General features: G+C 50.2%; 2 protein-coding genes across 5 annotated transcripts in view; both read right to left on the reverse strand.

The window, feature by feature from the left end:
• Nucleotides 1–720: 720 nt before the first annotated feature.
• Nucleotides 721–2871, reverse strand: LOC132453757 (protein PERCC1). Its single transcript, XM_060046699.1, is given in 2 exon segments — nt 721–1710; nt 1835–2871. Coding segments are annotated over 2 exon segments (1131 nt in total). The 5' UTR covers nt 1976–2871.
• Nucleotides 2872–4471: 1600 nt separating this feature from the next.
• tmem131l (transmembrane 131 like) overlaps nt 4472–20277 on the reverse strand; it is a 35198-nt gene continuing 19392 nt past the window's right edge. For 2 of the 4 annotated variants that reach the window (XM_060046325.1, XM_060046324.1), the window contains exons 15-34: nt 20069–20138; nt 19862–19982; nt 19673–19742; nt 18202–18311; nt 18040–18109; nt 17570–17697; nt 16846–16988; nt 16231–16417; nt 15202–15387; nt 14119–14268; nt 13023–13602; nt 11937–12067; nt 11233–11399; nt 9106–9303; nt 8251–8329; nt 8025–8134; nt 7390–7522; nt 6665–6741; nt 5560–5699; nt 4472–5042 (exon numbers count right to left, since the gene is read on the reverse strand). In XM_060046325.1, coding sequence (XP_059902308.1) covers nt 4731–5042; nt 5560–5699; nt 6665–6741; nt 7390–7522; nt 8025–8134; nt 8251–8329; nt 9106–9303; nt 11233–11399; nt 11937–12067; nt 13023–13602; nt 14119–14268; nt 15202–15387; nt 16231–16417; nt 16846–16988; nt 17570–17697; nt 18040–18109; nt 18202–18311; nt 19673–19742; nt 19862–19982; nt 20069–20138 — 3162 coding nt within the window. In that variant the 3' untranslated portion in view covers nt 4472–4730. The remainder of the gene's footprint in view (nt 5043–5559; nt 5700–6664; nt 6742–7389; nt 7523–8024; nt 8135–8250; nt 8330–9105; nt 9304–11232; nt 11400–11936; nt 12068–13022; nt 13603–14118; nt 14269–15201; nt 15388–16230; nt 16418–16845; nt 16989–17569; nt 17698–18039; nt 18110–18201; nt 18312–19672; nt 19743–19861; nt 19983–20068; nt 20139–20277) is intronic. The other 2 variants (XM_060046327.1, XM_060046326.1) reach the window with 1 other exon arrangement.

Below are 20277 nucleotides of genomic sequence, written 5' to 3' on the forward strand. Positions count from 1 at the left end.
GCGCTAATGCAAAGCTCAATCCTCACTGTATTTGCTCAGTGTTCCCCCTAACCAAAAACAAACACAGTTTTTAACCCAACGAATAAAACTCCATCCTTCCCCATCTTTCAAACAGTTGTTTATATCTCAATAGAAAAGTAATTGAAACAAACTTGTTTTGACGCATTCAGAGGGTTCATTCACGACTAGAGTACATTGACACACAATATTACACCTTCACATACATATTAGAGTACTTTTACGATTAGTGAAATACACAACAAAATGTGAACTTAAATAACAGCACTTTGAACTAAATTGTTAAAAAAGTATGTGAATACATGAACGACGTTTGAATACGTGAATGTATTTCCTTTCAGGCCTTTTGACATTCAAGATCCATCCGTTCACCAATCCATTGATCAAGTCTGACAGACCCATAGCAACGACACGACAGTAATGGTCAATGGCAAATAAGCTGCATTTAGACAGTATAGCGCTTTTTTGTAACCAGTGGCCACCAAAAGCGCTTCATAATATTGTGCAACATTCGCCCATTCATGCAGACAACGGCGGCGGCGACAGCCATCCAAGGCGTCAGCCATCCAAGGCGTCGGGAGCAGTCAGGGTGAGGTGCCTCGCTCAGGGACACCTCGACACTCGGCTAGGAGGAGCCGGGGATCGAACTAGCAACCTTGATCAAACCGGTCAACCCCCTCTACCTCCTGGGCTACTGCCGCCCTACAGTCTGTGTCTGGCCGTGGCGTTCCTGCGGCGGGCTCGCCGTGGCTCCGTGGGAGGGGTCCGTGCGCTCTCTCACAGTGCGTGAGGGAGCTCCGGGTGGGGGTCCCAGTGGGCCAGCAGGTCACTGAAGTCCGGGTGCGCGTGGTCCAGCGTGGGGTGCGACTCGGCTGCGTGCGAGTGTGCGCCGCCGTAGTGCTCCTGCGCGTCAAGGTCCGTGTGCGTCCCCCCTGCCGGGAATGTCGTTTTGTGGGCGGGCTCGGAGCAGCGGGGGGTGGGCTCGGTCCAGAAGCTCAGCGGGAGGTGCCGCCGGACCCAGGGCTGGCTGCACCCCTGGGTCAGCCTGCTGCGGTCGAACAGTTCGGCGAGGGGCCCCAAACCCGAGGCCCCTCCCCCGGCCCCCCCTCCGTCCCTCTGACCCGAGTGGGTCGCCTCGCGGCCGTCCGAACCCGGACCCTCCGTCCTGGCGATCTTCAGCAGGTCGTCGTAGTAACGCAGCCGCCCGCTGGAGGTCCCGGGGAGAGGGTCGCCGGGGCCCTCGCCCGGGTCCTGGGCGCCGGCCCCGGGGCCGAAGTAGCGGCGAACGTCGCTGCTGATGAGGTGGGCGAACCTCAGCAGCTGTCGGGTCATGTCCACCGCCGGCTGGAGAGGAGGGAGGTCGGCCATCTTGAAGCCTTCCCTCTCCTCCCCTTCGTCCTCTTCGCCTTCCTGGACCTCAGACTCACAGTCTACATCGTCGTCGTCCTCTTCCTCCTCCTCCTCCTCCTCCTCCTCCTCCTCCTCCATCATCTCCTCGTCTGGCTCTGCTGGCTCCCCTCTCTCTTCTCTCCCTCCCTGCTCCTCCTCCATCTCCTCCAGGAACTCCAGGGTGAGGGAGCGGGGGTGTTGGTGGTGCTGGGGGACCAGGGGGAGGTACCGGGAACCCGGGGCTCCCGGGGGCTGGAAGAGAACGTTCCTGATCACACTGGTGGCCATGCTGGGAGACGGGTTCTGCGGAGAGAGAGGGGGAACAAGGAGAGACGACCAGGGTTATAGATAACTAACCAAAAAAACAAATCAACACGCAACAAACCAAGGGGATAATATACTGTGGAAAACTTGAGCGTTGCGTTACCTGTGGTTGTAGCGGGCCTAAGGGCTGAGGTGAGGCTAGGTGGAGCCGTGTCTGGAGGCTGGAGGCTCTGGGTAGAGTGCGTTGGTCTGGTCCTGCTACAGTGTGTGGGGTTCCAGTGTGCACAGGGGAGGGCATGCACATTATTGCTCCAGCATGGCTCACACGGTATATATACCTCCAGACAGAGGTGTGTTTGTGTGGGTGTGGGATCAGTGTGTGTGTGTGTGTGTGTGTGTGTGTGTGTGTGTGTGTGTGTGTGTGTGTGTGTGAGGAATGGATAAGTGTGTGTTGTGTGTGTGATCAGTTTGTGTGTGTGTCCATCTCATTTAGGATGAGGCTGTTTCCAGGACCAATATTTGCTGGCTGGATTGATCAAACACACGTTGTTTACTTTATTGCACCGCAACTTGGGAGGGGGAGCGGGGCTAATGGACTCACTGCTAGGGGATGCTGAAGAGTTGTCAGACATTCATACATGCGCACACACACACACACTCACACAGACACACACACACTAGCACACACACTAGCACACACGCACAAGCACACATGCACACAAGCAAAACATCTGTTTTTTTCCGTCCGTGATCAGTGCTGATAGTTAAAGGTTAAGAAAGTGTGAAATTGGATTTCACGCTGTTTTGACCCCTAAAGGGGGGCTTTGAAGCAGCATCGTAACACTAGTCACATGACCTTACCTGGCCGTTATCTACCTCAGGACCATGTGTTGCTTTCAGGGGGATCTTGAACAGATGACCACGGTTACTTTAAACGTTGAGAGATTATTTTCTCTGATTAATGGATCATTTTTGTCATTAAGATGTGATTAAATAAATGTCTAAGTTACCAGAGCACATGGGATTCTTGAATGTAACTGGAATTGTCTGAGGCCCAGCCAAGGTCTGTAAGTATTTTTTCTATAATGATTTGAAACTGAGAAAACCAAACAAATGATCACATTTTCTAAGAGATAAGCAACGATGTGTATTTACTTGATAAGTGAACAAAACTGATCAACCTATTTAATCAGTGAGTTTCTATCATTTCAATTTCTTTCAATCAAGTAATCAATTAATTTACAAATGATTTTGTTTCGATCAATGTTGGATTGTTACCTTTCTAAAGCAATTCGAATAGCTATCAGCAACGCACACGTTTTGGGATTCAACAGATGTCAGCGATGAATGTAACCGAAAGCTTCTGAAAGTTATAAAATGTGTTTCTGTTATCGTGCTAAACATCCTAATGTGTGGTTACCTATGATCCAGTCTTATAGTTGTTTAGCTGAGGTGCAAGTTTCTTTAACATTATGCCCATTTGCCCATGTCTTTATGATAAACATAACATTAATGTGAATTAGTGTGTGTGTGTGTGTGTGTGTGTGTGTGTGTGTGTGTGTGTGTGTGTGTGTGTTTGTGTTATCAGGCTCCCTGTTCTGCCCATCGTCAGTATCCAAGCTTCTGTGTTGATTCTAGGCCTGAAGATCAATAGCAGCAATATGTCAGCTCTCAAGGACGGGACAATGAATTACACAGGCTTTTAGGCACACAAGCACATTAACACAAACATACACGCACGCACGCACGCACGCACGCACACACACACACACACACACACACACACACACACACACACACACACACACACACACACACACACACACACACACACACACACACACACACACACACACACACACACACACACACACACACACACACACACACACACACACACACACACACACACACACACACACACACACACACACACACACACACACACAGCAGACCTAGACGCTAATGTAAGCTTGGAAAGGCAAATCATGACCCCGGAAAATCTCACATTTGTTATGTGCTAATGGTTTTTAGTTACTAAATAAATCAGAAACTGCTGGAAGAATCTCGAGAGCTAAAATTACCATACCGTTTTTAGATTCAACAGAATGGTTGAAATACTTGCTCATGTATTATAACCGATTAGTTTTATCCAAGGCTTCAGACAGGGGACATTATGCAGTTAAATATATATTTAGTCTTATCTTTTGAGCATTACGTTGAATTTTTTAAAGGTCATTAAAGATTTATTTTATCTTTCCACCTATTTAACAGGTCATTTATCAGGCATATTCAATAATCTACAGAAGTTGAAGTAATATAAAGGTCAAATATTAGATAACCAAGTTATGTGTAGAGTATTAGCTTTTGTACGCCATCATGGTTACGTTTACTTCCTAATTTCCACTAATTAAATATTTATAGCAGGAAAGGTTAATTACTTAACACTTCCTCACATGAAACTTTAGTTTTACAGTGAAATTACCCCATCATTCAATCATTAGAGTAATTAACATTAACATTTAATTAACAGCATTTAAAAATAGTGTTGCTTGAATCCCATAATGACCCCTACATAAATCAACATACAATATCTTATATAGGGGTGTAATAGGTCACTATTTGAAAGATATTACATGTATGTTAAGGTTTTTTGGTTTGGAGACCATGGTTGATAATTACACACACTGATCAACACATCATTTTTAATTCTCAATGAGAAATCAACACGAGTTCTGGTTCACCAGCGTTCGCGTCACCCCAAGGGGAAGGCGTTCCAATCACGACAACAAAACGTGTCCCAAGTACAAAACCTTTTTTTTTTTATTTTCCTTGATCAAACTGCAAAACATCTAGAAAAATATACAAACAAATGCTTAACCTTTGACAACATCGAACATTCGGGAAAACAAGGAAACATAAAAGAAAAGGAATATTAACATTCCCCGCCCCCAAGTTACTGATAAAAGCGCACATTCATTCCCGTTTTCCTCTCTTTTATATATGTATAGCGTTGTGTTCTGCCTTTTTTTTTGCGATCATCGGTCCTGCGGTTCCGTCTACACGTCGCCACAGTACCCAGAGTCATTGGACAGCTGTGAGTTGGAGCTGCGGTTGGACGAGGAGTTCCAGATGTCCAGGTTCATGTGCGGGCCGAAGGGGTGGAAGCTGGAGTACTGCAGGAGCCGACAGGAGCCGCCGGGCTCCCGGCTGAAGGGGGCCACGTGGACCGGGACCACCGGAGACACCGGGGACATGGGGGCCGAGCGGTCCGCCTGGAACTGGCTCTGGTAGGGGTCGCTCTGCGGGGTCCAGATGGAGCCGAACAGGCTGGACATGGGCGACAGGCTGCGGGTACCGTGGAAGTATGGCTGGAGGGGGGGGGGGGGGGGGGAGAGAGAGAAGGAAACCGACGTGTTATCGTTTGGTGTTGTGGTCATGGGTGCTCGGCGAGCCGTGGGTTACTGTGGGGTGTGTTTCTGAATGTGAGTCGCATTATGATATCACATTTCCAGCCCTTTGTGGACACACTCTGGGTTTTCATTTCCATTTCCGTCCCGTACACAGAGGGTCTGGAATTAATTTAACGGCTGAAAAGACAAAGGAGGAGGAGGAGAAGAGCAGATGAGAATCCGGTTTTAACCGCGGTCCACGGGCTGACTCACCCCCAGGGCGACTCATATTGCTCTGAACCGGGGAGCAGGGCTTCCTCCCGTAATAAGCACCGTCACAAAAGGACCGGCGCCATATCCCTCCTGCGACCCCGTCACAGAGAGCGGAGCGGGGATTGAAGTGAAGAGATAAACCCTGCGGCTGGCCCGCGCTGGGAGCACAGCGAGACCCCCCGCCGCCACCCCCCGTCCCCCCCGCCCCGGTGAGATGAATCACCTTGCTGCCGACGCAGGCTGCGGTGTCCCAGACGGAGGGGGTCTCCTGGGGACAGTCCTCGCTCCAGCTGGGCTGCTGGCTGTAGCCTCCCTGGCTCTCCTGACACGGGAACCCGTTGGAGGGGAAGTTCTGCCCGTTGCCTGAAAGGACGATGATGAGACTGAAATGAGGCTAAAATATACGTGGTATCATGGCCGAGTCCCACAGGTTCTGGAGGATCATCTGTCAGGTGATTTTTCTTTTAACTGTGTTATGGATAAGTGCAAGATAATGGTGAAATTCAATTCATTATCTAATTAGTTTAGATTAACTTAACTAACTTAATAATAATACACAATTCAGCTCCATTGTCCACAGACCCCTGACAATTTCAAAACAGGCCTAAAGAACTTTTAACATAGGAGGGTATTTAGTGAGTTTGAGTTGGTTTTTAGTTATTGTTTTATTGTTTTAGCCCAACTCTCATGTTCTATTTTAGCTGTGCAATTTGAGACTGCTAGAATGAAAAGTGCTTCATAAATAATATAATAAAAATCGACCGATTCCCTTCACAGATTTCTTTTTTATGTGGATGCACTTTTCTATAAAGCCGGAGACACCATTGTCTTAATGCACCATTATGAAACTAACAGCGTCCTTGATTCTGATTTGCTTGAGAAAAATAATTTACTTTTCGCCTTCATGCGCAGGCAATCTCAAAGTACCTATGTAGCTTGGCAACCATTTTGCGGTATTGAGAAAGTACATCGCTTTGCGCAAGAGTTATGATTCATTTTCAATAAATGATGGCATTGTACATTGCGTTCATTTTGATAAGCCTCCCCAGGTAGTCGCAGTTACCTCTTTAGAAACCGTTTTAGAACTCTGCTTCGCGTCGTGCCTGACAACAACGCCCCCTAGCGGTTTGAAATCCACTTTAAACCGCTGCCTCTCGTGGCTCAACGCTTCATTTCAACACACACACACACACACACACACACACACACACACACACACACACACACACACACACACACACACACACACACACACACACACACACACACACACACACACACACACACACACACACACACACACACACACACACACACCGCCTACCCACCCATCATGTAGCTGTCCTGCTCACAGTAGCCGTAGGGGCCGTTGCTGCACTGGCTGTTTGTACTGTTCCAGGGAAACCTGCGCACAGAGAGAGAGGGAGAGAGAGACGCGTTAAAACACGCTGGTGCACCGCGCACCTGCAGAAACCCAGCCGTCGCTGACGGCGCTGGTGGTACACTGACCGGGCAGGTGAGATAAACAGAAACAAACAGGAAATAATGACGACCCCATGGGCTCATCAGCAAAGTGTGCGTTGTGGTTCATACGGGAAAAAAAGAAAATTGAAAAAAAAGGGAAAAATTGCTTGGATTGAATTGTACTGATTAACTCTATTATGGTTGAGATCAATCTAGTTTGCTCTGTTTAAGGATTTATGAAAGATAAGAGAAGGAAGAACAAAAGAAAAGGGAAAGGCACACACACTTCGTGACAGTTGATTTACAACCACAATAAAACCAAATTACTTATAAGCCAGAAAACGTTGTAAAAGGCGATTGGGGGTGAAATGTGGTCAAATGGCTTGGCAAGGTTGCTACGAAACACTTTGTTTGACCAACGTAGGGGACCGAGCTAACGGACCGCACGGGGGGGGGGGGGGGGGGGGGGGGAAGGAAGACAGGTGCCTGTCCCCAAACGATAGCCAACGCATGTGAATGCCTCCTTCTGGAGTGCGCCCGCGAGCCACCGTGCAGTAACCCCCTGGGCCACATGTGTAGGGATACGTACCCCTGGTAGGGGCCGGGCGCGGGGGGCTGCGGGATAGAGGGCAGGGCGTCGCTGGCGTTGTACCGGAAGTCGTTGGTGAGGGGAACGGAGGGGGCTGACCACGTCTCCTCTGGGACGTACTGCCCCGTCAGGTCTGAAACGGACAGAGATGGGACATCATCATCATCATCCTCCTCATCCTCGTCGTCTAGTCACTCATGGTGGCAACGGGCCGAGCTTGGGGGACGTATAGATCTGCAGCCCTGTGGAGGCCTCCGAGAGCATTGAGGCGTGTCACCCCCGCCTTCTCCTGACACATCCTGTAGCGGACTTCACTGCAAGTCGCTCGGATGAAATGGTTATATTTTATTAATTAATAGACACAGGAAACAGTATAAAGGAAATCTGTACAAACATTACCCTAAGGCCCAATCCTATTTCTACCCCTTACCCCTTCCCCCTCCCCCTTGTTTTGAAGGGGTAAGGGGTAAGGAAGGGATAAGGGTAAGGGGTAAGGGGAGGGGATAAGGGGTAGAAATGGGATTGGGCCTAAGAGTGAAGGTGTGCCTAGCAGGCTCGAATGCTAGGGAGAGGTCAGGGTTCAATATGAACCCCCCCGTCCCGACATGAAGACAGTTAGTGCCGTGTCCTCTTACCCATGTTCCTCTCCACTCCGGCGGTCACAGATGCAAAGCTAGGGCCGAAGCCCGAGGTGCACGGAGCCTGGGCGCTTTGGCACTGGTCTTTACAATACAAGCTGTTCATACTGCGCAGAGAGGAGCACAAGGGCACACGTTAACATGAGGTCTGCGCGGTACATGGATCCAGGTGATGATTCATCATTCAGTGGCTGTGAACTAGAGAGGGGGTTTGAGTACACACCTCTGAGCCTTGTAGGTGGTGTTCACGTTCTGGTAGCAGTCTCTCTCTGCTGGATAATTGTTGCACTGCATAGAGTCCCCTGTTGGCGCAGAACAGCACACTCAGATGATCAGCTCGGAATATCTCCGTCACACCCACCACGAGCCGATCCAATACCCTTGTCGCTTTTTTTCCTTGTTAATAAAGTCGACGACACAGAATAAACCGCTGTGATAGGGGGATCACATCCTGTTGTAATACATTCAAGTGGGCTGGGCGTCCCAGCTGAGTCACAAGTGCCATCCTCCGTCTCTCACTGTACGGAAATAGACCGCCGCAGCCACACAAAACCATGGAGGTTACAGTCTCGGACAGGAGACGTTCGCTCCAGAAGTAATACCAGAGGAAGTGGGACGCAAGCACTAAAAATAACAAAGAAACCAAGGCTTAAATCGAATGGAATTTGGAGATAGTGCGTGTGTGTGTTCGTGTGTACAAGAGTGTAAGTGCATTTGCGTTTGTAAATGGACTGCATTTATACAACGCTTTTATCCACAGCGCTTTACAATATTGCCTGACATTCACCAGTTGGAGGTGGATGGAGGTGGTTGACTCCGACGGCGGAGTCAACCATGCAAGGCGACAGCCAGCTCGTCGGGAGCGGTGAGGGTGATCTGCCTCGCACAGGGACACCTCGACACTCAGCCAGGAGGGGCCGGGGACCGAACCAGCAACCCTGCGGTTACCAGCTCACCCGCTCCGCCTCCTGAGCTCCTGCCGCCTTTACTGTGCGGCTCGTGTGTGCGTGCGCGTTTGTGTCTGCGCGCGGTAAACGTGTGCGGTGCAACGTGGTACCGGGGGTGCTCGTGTGCGTACTCTTCCTGGCGGGGGGCGCGGGGAGGTGGGCGCGGGCGCCGGGGTCCTTCTCGCCCTCCACGCTGCTGGTGCTGCTCCAGCTGCCCCAGCTGCCGCGGCTGGCCCGCACGCTGCCCGACGAGCTGCACGAGTCCGAGCCCGACTCGCAAGGGCCGCGCCGCTCCGTCTTCCTCCGGGGGCGGGACGACAGGCACACGCCTGGAGCGGGGAGGCACGAGGAGAGGACGGTCAAGAGGGGGGGGGGGGAACACCAACGGGCTGAAGGACGCTTCAGCCCCGCCTAGCTAACCGTAGCGTAGCTAACCGTCTGCATTTTTTGTGGGAGATGCCAAGATGCCCCCCCCCCACCTTCTGGGTAATGCCATCTAGTATAAAAGCCCACGGTATCGATCGCCCCGATGGTTCACCGGGTAGAGTGCGTACCATTAAGGCCCAGCCCTGGCCCAGGTTTGATTTGATTCCTGCCTGTGGTGCTTTGCGGCATGTCTTCCCCTCCCTCTCCCATACCTTCCTGACTGACTCGCTCATAAAACCTTCAAAAATAAGTCTTTCCATAAAGAAAACCTCACTGTACGTGCAAATGGCTGGACATGGCTTTGGATGAAAGAGTCTATTAAGTGCCGTCCTGAATGGGAACAAGCAAAGCGTGTAACCACAGAGAACGTGGCCCGTCTTCGGCGCACGATGCTTAGAAATCCAATGTCCTGCGTTCTTTATAGTACCGAGCATTCCTCTCGGAGCTCACCGGGTCAACACCAAACATTAACACCCCCTCCACTTTTTATTATCGAGCCACGATTAATAGCCCCACTTTGCTTCGCAAATCACAAAAGTTTAAGAGTCTAGGTGTTTTTCGCTGAGCTTGGAGAAAAACTTCCACGGACCGCATTATAAACTCTTCCTCACTGCAGGGGGGGGGGGGGGGGGGGGGGAGTGAGAGACAGCTTCAACACGGTGGGATAACGGTTCTCCACTGTCTGGAGCTCACTTGTTTTAGTTAACAGCGGTGTGACATGTGGGACGCAACCGCAAGGCCCAAATTACCCCTCTGGGGAGGCCAGGCCTGAGCAGTCAGCCTGGATACAGTCCTCAGCTCTACACACACGGGGTGCAACGCCATGGCCTGATACTCACCGGGTTCAAAGCAGAGTTCTGCATTTGACCTGCTTTAAAATATCTATATGTCTAAGTCAGGCGGGAGCTTTTTATGAAAGAAGGGTTGGAGTTAGGAGCAGACCCACCAATGTTATCCGGAGGCGCTGCTAGCCCTGGTTTGTGTGGCGCCACACCAGAGCTCTGATCCATCTGGTCCTACTTTCCTTCTTATCTTTACTTAAAGGTTCCATATTATTCCACCAGTGGGTGTGTCCACCAAGGGGCGTGCTGCATAAATCAGTCTACCAGCCTACCCAGTGGACTGTAGCAAACGTTGCTGATCTATCCGTCATACATCTAGGTGAACACGCCCTCTTTCGATGTCAGAAGAGGCCGACTTACAAAACGGCTTGCAACGGCTAATCACACTCACACCTGGTGGTATATTATGTCACCTTTAACATAATTGCTGTTTTCTAAAAACTCCCTGGTAAGGCGCCAGCCCTTTCTATTGTTGACATCATGACCAAGCGACCACGATCGGCTTGGGATTTTATTGCGTTTCGTTTCAGAAATCGTATTTTGGAATGACCAGTGTCCAGGACAACAAGTCGGAAAAACAACGATGCCATTGGCGAACAGCCGTTCTAACCTGGTTAGCCATTGTTGGCGTTACCAGTTGAAAAACGCATTATGCTGTGTGTTGTCCACAGATAGGACTGTATGTACAACTGAATCAGAAATAGGACAGCGCTAATAAGCTATTTAGAATCCCTCACTGAAGCTTTTACTACTGCGCCGAGCAGCCATCTTGGATGTTGAGGTCACGGTTTGCCATGTTCTTCCTCACTTTCCAAATCTATACTCCGACTACGGTGGGTGTTGCGGTTGAAACTGGGATCGGGAACTCGGAAGTTCTGACTTCCCAGTTCCGATGAAGCGCACCATTTCTCCCGCATGCGACCACCGCCTCTCTACGATGCCCATGGACGTGTCCCCCCCAGCGCTCCCCCCCCCCCCCACCCCGCTCACCGTTCTGTTTGAAGGGGGTCTCGTTGCTCAGGCAGGGCTTGGGGGCCTCCGTGCGGGCGACGGGGCAGCGGGTACGGGCGCGGGGCCCCCCGGCCGCCGGCTCCCCGGGCCTCCACTCGGGGTCCTTCTCCCGCTCCGACATCACCAGCACGCTGTGTTCGGGGACACTGACACCACGCAGAGCACAAGATGAGGACCCTCATAACCTCATGACCCATCAGAGCCGCTGATGTAGTTTGATAGATTTCTATTAATTGTATTGGTTTTGCTCATGTTTCTTTGTTATTGTTGTTGTGTGCATGACCCTTGCTGTAAAGGCGTCATAGTAAATGAGGGAAACCTCAATGCCCTACGAGTGTAAATAAAGGTTTGAATTGAAATGACAAAAGTAGGTTTGACTTCATGCTGCTTCTCCTTATGATCCAAAGCAGCGATGTGGAGATGCTGGTTTCTGCTATGGCTGATGTTTATATGCCAAACGCTTTGCTCATGAAACGCCTGGGCATGAGTCATTGACAGCCGAGTCACCGTGACTCAAACAGCGGTGAGCAATTTATGCTACGCTTGGGGGGGGGGGGGGGGCAGACAGCACTGCCGTTCCTCACTTATGGCTCACGGTTTGAAAGCAATAACGGCCTCATTGGGTTGTATACACGTGCAATTGATGCGCTGCGTTCTGGGCTTGAACTGGCTCCGCCACTCACCCGGATATCCCTTCGGAGGCCTTCCTGCGACTCTTCTTTCCCTTATTATTATTAATGTTGACCGACGGAGCTCCCGTCTCACACGTCTCCACCTTCTTCTTCGGGGCTCTGCACTCTTCTCGGGGCAGGGGCTGTGGACGAGAGGTGGCTGGTTTATTAAAGAGGAGTGCGTTGCCTCGCACAGACTGAGCTATACGAGCTACATTATGCATCTGAATGATATCATCCCATACAAGTTCTGTCGTGTGATCTAAATTATGCATCAGAATCATAACCTGGATACAAATGATGCCATATGATCTAGACTAGAGAGTTGAATCATAGCGTCGAAACTCTGGGCTTCATATTTTAATCATAAACATTCTGCAGTACAATTATATAAAGCCTAGCGGAGTAAAGTATATTCCTTCTACATCATATTACATCTAATCCCGTTTTCCCAGCACAAAAAAATAAGTTAAACCCTACCTGAACTAGAGCTGTACGATAATCGAATTGCGATTATTTTGACAAATATTGCGATTGCAATTTAGCATGCAATTTTTCTTTTTAAGTTCCTTATGTTCTGTACTATTCACTAAACACAAGCAATAAATCATTCTATAGTATGACCAACACAACATTGGTAGCAGTCAACACATAAACAGCTCTTTCCTTTAAGCCAGGCCTACGTGATGATGAATTGATGCATGAATTGATATTATAAGTAACTAAATTGCGCAGCCGTTTCGATATCGGGCTTAGCTCAGGAGGTAGAGCCGTTGTCTTGAAACCGAAAAGGTTGCTAGTTCGATCCCCAGCTCCTCCTAGCTGAGTGTTGATGTGTCCCTGACCAAGACACTTAAGCCTAACTGCTCCTGACGAGCTGGCTGTCGCCTTGCATGGTTGACTCTGCCGTCGGTGTGTCAATGTGTGTATTAACCGATGTAAGTCGCTTTGGATAAAAGCGTCTGCTAAATGCCCTAATTGTTATTGTAATTGATATATTGCATATCACGTTCTGTCGCATCGCGAGGTCGGTTTGTATTGGATGAATGAGCCCTGATCTGAAGCCCGTCCCCCCCCGAGCGTCCCCCCGGCCCTCACCTCCAGCTCCGCGCTCGCCCTCCTCTCCGAGTACGTGCCGTCCGTGCGCTGCTTAGCGACGCTCTGTCCTGCGGGGCTGCAGTGCGCCTGGGCCCCGGCGCCCGCCGCTGCCTGGTGCGGGGGGCGGGCCCCGGGCGTTTCCATGGGAAACGTAACGGCCGCCGGCCCCTTGTCCTCGGCAGCGCGGGGGGGCTCCTCCTCCTTAAAGTGCGTGGGTTCCTCCGTCGGGGCGCTCCGACGCGAGGCGTCGTCCTCGTCGCCGACGACGATGACGTTGTTGTTGTTGTGGTTACAGACTTCGGGCTCCGGGGTGAGCAGGGGGGCGGGGCTCAGGTCCCGCTGCTCTTCGTCGGCGGTGGCGGCGGCGGGAGCGGGGGCGGCGCCGCTGGGCTTGGGCTTGGCGTAGACGGGGGAGACCCGGTGCTTCTTCGGCGGCTGGGGGGGGGAGGGGGCCTTCTTGGCGGGCTGCGGGCGTGGCGGGGCGGGGGGGTTGGCGTTGGCCAGCACGGCGGACCCACGCCCCTTCCCCTTGTCGGAGGTGTGGCCGGCGTCCACGTAGCTCTTGCAGCCGCCCTTCGTCCTGCGGAACACAGACGGGAACAAACAAACGTCACGCCTGATTGGTCCCCGCCTCTGTAGCATGAGCCCCTGACCATTCATTATCTCTTTCCTGATTGGTTTGGGGAATCCATGTTGCTCGTCAATCACAAGTGTGTAAACTGAATCACTGTTAAATGGCTATAGGTTAAGCACGGGGAATAGAGCAGGATGGGAATATTTTGTTTGTTCAGTTTCAAAATCGTGCGCTCTTCTGCTCTTTTCCCCCTCGCTTTACAGCTCCGGACGCTTCCCTACAGCAGCCTTTTAAGATATTATATGACCAAGATTGAGTGCGACACTGATTAGCCGTTACATATAGGTTTTCAAAACGGCTTATCCCACTCACACCTGGTGGTATAATATGTCACCTTTAAGGTAAGATTTACACCCAATCTAAATCCGACATGTATTGGATAGGTTGACAAGGCAAGGCATGGACAACCGTTGAACCAAAGGCAGTTGTAACGGGTGGACAGGCCCGGGCGCAGTGGTGTACCTGACTCCGTTGGGCGTGATGTTGTTGACGGGGGCTTTGTGCCGCGACAGCACCGAGTTGTGGTTGCTGCGGCTACTGGGGGTGAAGAACTCGTTGAGGATGTACTGGGCCTGGTGGAAGGCCATCAGGCACACGCCGAACAGAGAGAAGCTGGAAGGACAAGAGACAGGCGATGAGGATCTCACTGCGTCTGGACGGAGGAGCAGCAAATCCATTTACAGTTTCAATTACTTTATAGCTGAACGAGTGGTTACGGTCGAATTAAAGTGGAGATTTCAATCTCTGCCCTCTAGGGAGGACCAAATCCAAACACTGGAATCTTAAAGACTTGTATTAACTGAGGAACGTGTGAGAAATATGAGGATAACCGGTACCAAGTAGCAACATATATAGCATTGTAAAAACGAGGAGCCCAACGGTGACGCAAACCATAAAAGCTAACAAAGCAAACAAATAAAAGTAAAAACAAACGCTACACGAAGTGTGACTGTGCTGCCAGAAAGCCTGGTGAGCGATCATGAGTTCACGTTGACCGACGACTCATACAGGAGCTCAGGAGTTCAAGCATGTTTGTCTGACGCTGAAGAATGTTTTACTATTCTGTCAATTCGACATCGTCCACACGTACACGGAGACGTCCGCCTGCACCGGTCCAGGCGGATACACAGGAAACAGAGCGTCAAAATCTCCCCAAACTGGAAGTCGTTTCTTTTTTTAAAGCTTTGTGCTCAGTGACCTGAAAGGTCCTTCTGGTGTCGACGGGAGGTCACAACCGAGAGGGGAACTATGTTTCTAAAAATACCCTTACACTAGTGGAAGAGGCAACAGGCAGAGAATCTTCTCTAGTACCAGTTCACGTGCGTGTGTGTGCGCGTGTAAGTCTCAGCAGGTCCCCGACATCGACGTCTCGAACCCATAACATTTCATTTGACCACCCACACAATCCTGTCCCCCGCCCATGACGAAACGTTACGACGCATCATTTCAAACTGATTATTCAACCGATGCCGCCTCGATGCCTACAGCGACAACCCAAACGAGCTCTACGGCAATCCCTTTAACACGAGTGAGGCGTCCACCGACCAGGTGAAGACCAGCGTGATCATCCAGAAGGTCTCCTCCCAGCTGGGGCCCGGCACCACCTGGGCACAGAGGGGCAGCATGTGGTGGGGCAGCGTGACGTTCAGGGTGAAGGGGAAGGAGGAGCCCCGCGACGTCACCAGGGTCAGGTCTCGGATCACCCAGGAGGAGGTGAAGTCGGGCGTGAACCTGGAGGACGGACACGGAGAGAGAGAGGGGAGGGAGTCAGCGGGGGGGGAGAGAGAGAGAGAGAGAGGGTGAGCGAGACAGAGAGAGAAAGAGAGATCCAGGGAGAGAGACAGAGAGACAGACGGACAGCAAGAGGGCGAGCGAGACAGAGACGGAGAGAGAGAGTGACCAAGAGAGAGAGACCAAGACAGCGAGAGAGACAAAGAGAGCGAGTGACGGACAGACGGACGGACACAGGGAGAATTAGAAAGAAAGAGAAACCAAAAGGTACAAAATACATGAACAGGAAGCAGTAGAGCAGTTTGTGCAACGCAAAAAGGGGAAGTGTGGCCGCAAGGACTAAGTTGCTAAATGAGTAATGATTGAGTGGCAATGTTGCAATTCACTTTTTATAAGAACAACTGTCTAGTGTTCTGTGGTGTTGGTCAGTGACCAAACTGACCAACACCAAACATTCCGCCTCATCATTCATTTAATAACACGGTAGGAATTTATAAAGTTCTGAGTCATCGACTTTTTCTGTTGTAATTCATTGAAGATGAAGCGGTGGACGTCTAAATATATCTATTCCCCCAGGAAACAACATTCTCAAAACACAACCTGGGCACGTCAGCTCCAGTTCAAATAAAACCTAAGAGGCCTGTTTTGGAAGAGTTACACCACCAGAATCAATTTGCCTCTGCGCTTGAGAAACAGAACATTTGATTTGTTTGGTAAAATCATTAGTTTTACTTTTTGTATTTTCTCCTCTTACTTTCAATGTGTGGCTAAAATGATTCATTGATTAAGCTCCTCTCCATTGAGGAAACATGTCTGAAAGTTCAATTGTCAGTCAGGTCTTACGCGATGGTGATCTCAGAGGAGGAGTTGTGGTCCAGGCTGAAGGAGCGACACTGCAGCACCTCGAAGCCAAAGCCCTGGCACTGGTAGCCGTTGATGTTCATGGACATGACTGTGAGGGGCAGCTCCCCGGCGTTCTCCACCCGGAAGCTCTTGCGTATGGCGAAGAGCGGCTTGTTGGTGCGCACGCCTACGAGAGAGAGACACACACACACACACACACACACACACACACACACACACACACACACACACACACACACACACACACACACACACACACACACACACACACACACACACACACACACACACACACACACACACCTTAAATAACTGTCAAGCGGAGAAAGCTTTTTTTTTGTTCTATTTCATGTAGGCCTTGCTGTCTAGGCTTCGCCTAATGGCTTGTCCCATGCGAGTTCTTGCGCACGGAAGCTTAGACGGCACGCCTGCATTCATAGAACTAGAGTTATAACAACATAACTATCGTTTTCATCAATCAACTGAAATATATCCCGGGAGGGAATGATAGCATCAAGTGGGCCCAGCCTCCTGTTTATACGACCAACTGTCTACCTCTTCCTCTTCCCCTGCCCCCCCCCCCCCCCAACTTACCATCGCGACACTCCATCAGGGTGGACTGGGGGACGTTGAAGCGCAGGGAAGCCCCCGGACCGGGCAGCTTGCCCCCCACCCGGAGCAGCTCCTTGGCCCCGTGTCCCCGCACCGTCACCATGTCGAACACCGTCAGGTTGTTCCTGGAGGGACACGCAGCCACCGCACCGCACCGCGTTTAGAGGCGGGGTGGGCAGCACATGCTCATCGGGTGGGGGGGTTTTATCACAGGCGCAGTACAGCGCTGGGAGCCCTACGTTCTTAGTGGTGAGCGTTAAGGCTAGTGCTCTGTTTGAGCTGGACAGGAACAGGTGTTTAGAAAATAAGTACCGTGTTTGTGAGTGTGTATCTGAACATGACGACGTTAGGCGTCGTCATAGGGGGGGATGTCCTTGCTTACTAGTTTGTTTAAATTGTAATTATTGATCTATTTCCTACTTTTTGTTTTTCTAGGTGAGTGTGTTACATGTTCAAGTGGATGGGGTGGGTGAGATGTATTTGTTGTTTGTATGTATATGTAAATAAAAAAACAATAGATTTGTTTAAGTGTATGCTCGGTGTATTCTGTGTTCATCAACAAAAATGTCCAAGTAAAAAAATTATGAACAAAAACAAAAATGAAATAGCGCAGGAATACTCTTTCTGCGCCAACTATCAACAACACCTAAACGGATAGTTTTTCTAGCAGACAGGTCCTATAAAACAGGGTTTGCCTCTCATGTACCTGATGACGAGGATGGTGGAGGTGGGCTTATGCTCCGAGGGTGTGAAGACCACCGCCACCTCTCTGGTCTCCCAAGGCTGGAGCAGAAGACGAAGGACGCGCTGTCCTCTTATGAACTTCTCTCCATCCTACGCACACACACAGTAAAATAAGATGTGTAGTATGCACTTTAAAAACAACTCCCTCTTTTCTAGATCCCAGTGTGCCTGTGTGTGTGTGTGTGTGTGTGTGTGTGTGTGTGTGTGTGTGTGTGTGTGTGTGTGTGTGTGTGTGTGTGTGTGTGTGTGTGTGTGTGTGTGTGTGTGTGTGTGTGTGTGTGTGTGTGTGTGGTTGCCCCAATGCGTTTGTGTGTATGGGTCTGTGCGTGCATGTGTGTATGTGTCTGTTTGTTTCATGTGTATGGGTCCGTGTTTGTGCGTGTGTGTTTCGTGTGTGTGTGCGTGCGTACGTGCATCAGCGGGTGATCTGACCTTTGGGAGCTTCAACAGCAGGGTGAACTCTGTTGTGCTGATGTTGACGGACAGCGGGCTAATGTTAAACCTGCGGCAGCACAGAATCAAACCAAAGAGAGGTCAGCAAGAGGGGAGTGCTGGGGAGGTACAGACTCATGTCAGGAACACTGGGGGGCTCACCATCTGGTGAGAATGTCCAGGGCGTGCAGTGGCGCGGGATACTGGGAGAGGGAGGAGATCTCAACGCTCACCACTGAGTGGGAGGGGTTCTTCAGTGTGAGCAGCTTCACCTGAATGTCAATAACCACACCAAAAGAGAAACACTTTAGGGCAGGGGTTTTCAAAGTGTGAGAGAGTGAGCCCCCCCTCAGAGAAGACATTTCAGCTGAGCCCCCCCCCCCCTGGATTACTTTCTTCTGTGACCGCAGTTCATTTGGCTTCCTATCAAAAAACTCCCGGGGCTTGGTCACCAGACTTGGGTGCTTGGTCTCAATATGACGCCGGAGTCGACATGGTCTCATACCGTCATTAGCTAGCACCTCTTTGCAAACCACACACTGTGGCAGTGGAGCATCTTCAGATCCAGTCCATGAAAATCCCAAGTTTAAATATTCATGGTCATACTTTCTTCTTTTTTTGCTTGCCCCAGACTGTCTCCTTACTCACTGTAGCTTTAGATACTAAAAACCGATCCATTTTGCTAAAGTTAGCCAGCAATATTACTTTCTAGGGCTGTCCCCGACTCTGAATTTTCTGAGTCGAATCAGATCTGCCTTTTCAGTCCAGAGATTCGACTATTCGGCGGGGTTTGTTTACCGGCGTTGCTATGGTGACCTAAATGATTATAAGCAACTGAAAACGACGCCGGTTTGAAACTAAAACTGTGATTCTGAAAAAAGTATAAATGCTATCAAAATTCCGTTTCGATAGTATTGAAGATACAAGTGTGTAGATTTGTTTAATGGTTTGAACGATGGTAAACGGTTGAAAAAGGAATGAGTTACGATGTCTAGAAGTAGGTGTATCAGAATGGCCAGACGTCTTCAATGAAAACAGCTGAAAACGAAGCGGTATGAAACTAAAACTGTGATTCTGAAGAAATTCTAAATGATATCGAAATTCTGTTTCGATATTATTGAAGATACAAGTGTGTAGATTTGTTAAATGGTTTGCACGAAGATAAACGGTTGAACATTTATTTAGTTATGTTACTTCTACAGTTGAAGTACGACTGATGATTTGAATCATCGACTTTCAGGGTTTTTTTCGGGTTTATTTTTTTCTCACGTCGCGCCCCCCCTGAAGAACTCTGGCGCCCCCCAGGGGGGGCGCGCCCCACAGTTTGAAAACCACTGCTTTAGGGTATTCTGTCGGTTGAATCAGGGCTCATGTACAGCAGTGTTTACGGGCAAAGGCTTGACTGGAACAATGTTGGCATGCATCAATTAATATCTTGCTTACGTGAAAGGAAATACAAACAACAAAGAGAGAATTACAGATATTTTGGGTTTCAGGCATCCCAAGGTGGCCATTTGATTGGCTGAGAAACAAGAGAGTGAACTTTCAGCCTTCCCCAGGCTGTTTTGTGAGCTGCAAAGTCAAGCTGCACGAGCTTAAATCAATATTAAACTGCGACCGCAACCTAACCCACCTTGCTCTCGTTGACTGGGGTGGCACCAAAGTCCAGAGTGGAGGAGGACTCCAGCGGGAGGCGTGGCCACCTGAACAGGAAACAACACGGGTTCAACACTTCTCCTGGGGTTCGTGTTGCATTGAGGCCAGCCGAAAGAACAACAACCGAGAGCACACAAAGTGACAAGAGTTGGTCCACGGGTCCGACCTGCACGGCAGCTGCTCCTTGTTGCTCTGCCACTGGGAGCAGAGCTCCGTGGCCAGTCTGCTGTCCACGGTCCAGGAGGACAGGGAACCTGGCAGCAGGGAACGCTGCCACTGGGCCCGCCCTGATGGGGGGGGAAACCACATACAGGTCACACACGCGGCCAGGAGCAGTCACGCGCACGCGCAGACACTTGTTGTTTTTCATTACCTGCTTCGGACAATCTGATTGGACAAGGCCGCCCACACTCTCCCACCGCTTCGAAAACCACTTCCCCCTGCTGAAGCACAATGAGGATTTCGTCAACAGCCATTTCAACAGTCCCTATTTCAATAACATTTCATCAGTCTCTTTCAATGCCATTACACTTGACTTTCTGACCTTTCATCACTTCACAAAAATCCCCTTTGACTAAACAT

This window comes from Gadus macrocephalus, chromosome 3, assembly GCF_031168955.1.
Source record: "Gadus macrocephalus chromosome 3, ASM3116895v1".
Classification (NCBI taxonomy): Eukaryota; Metazoa; Chordata; class Actinopteri; order Gadiformes; family Gadidae; genus Gadus; species Gadus macrocephalus.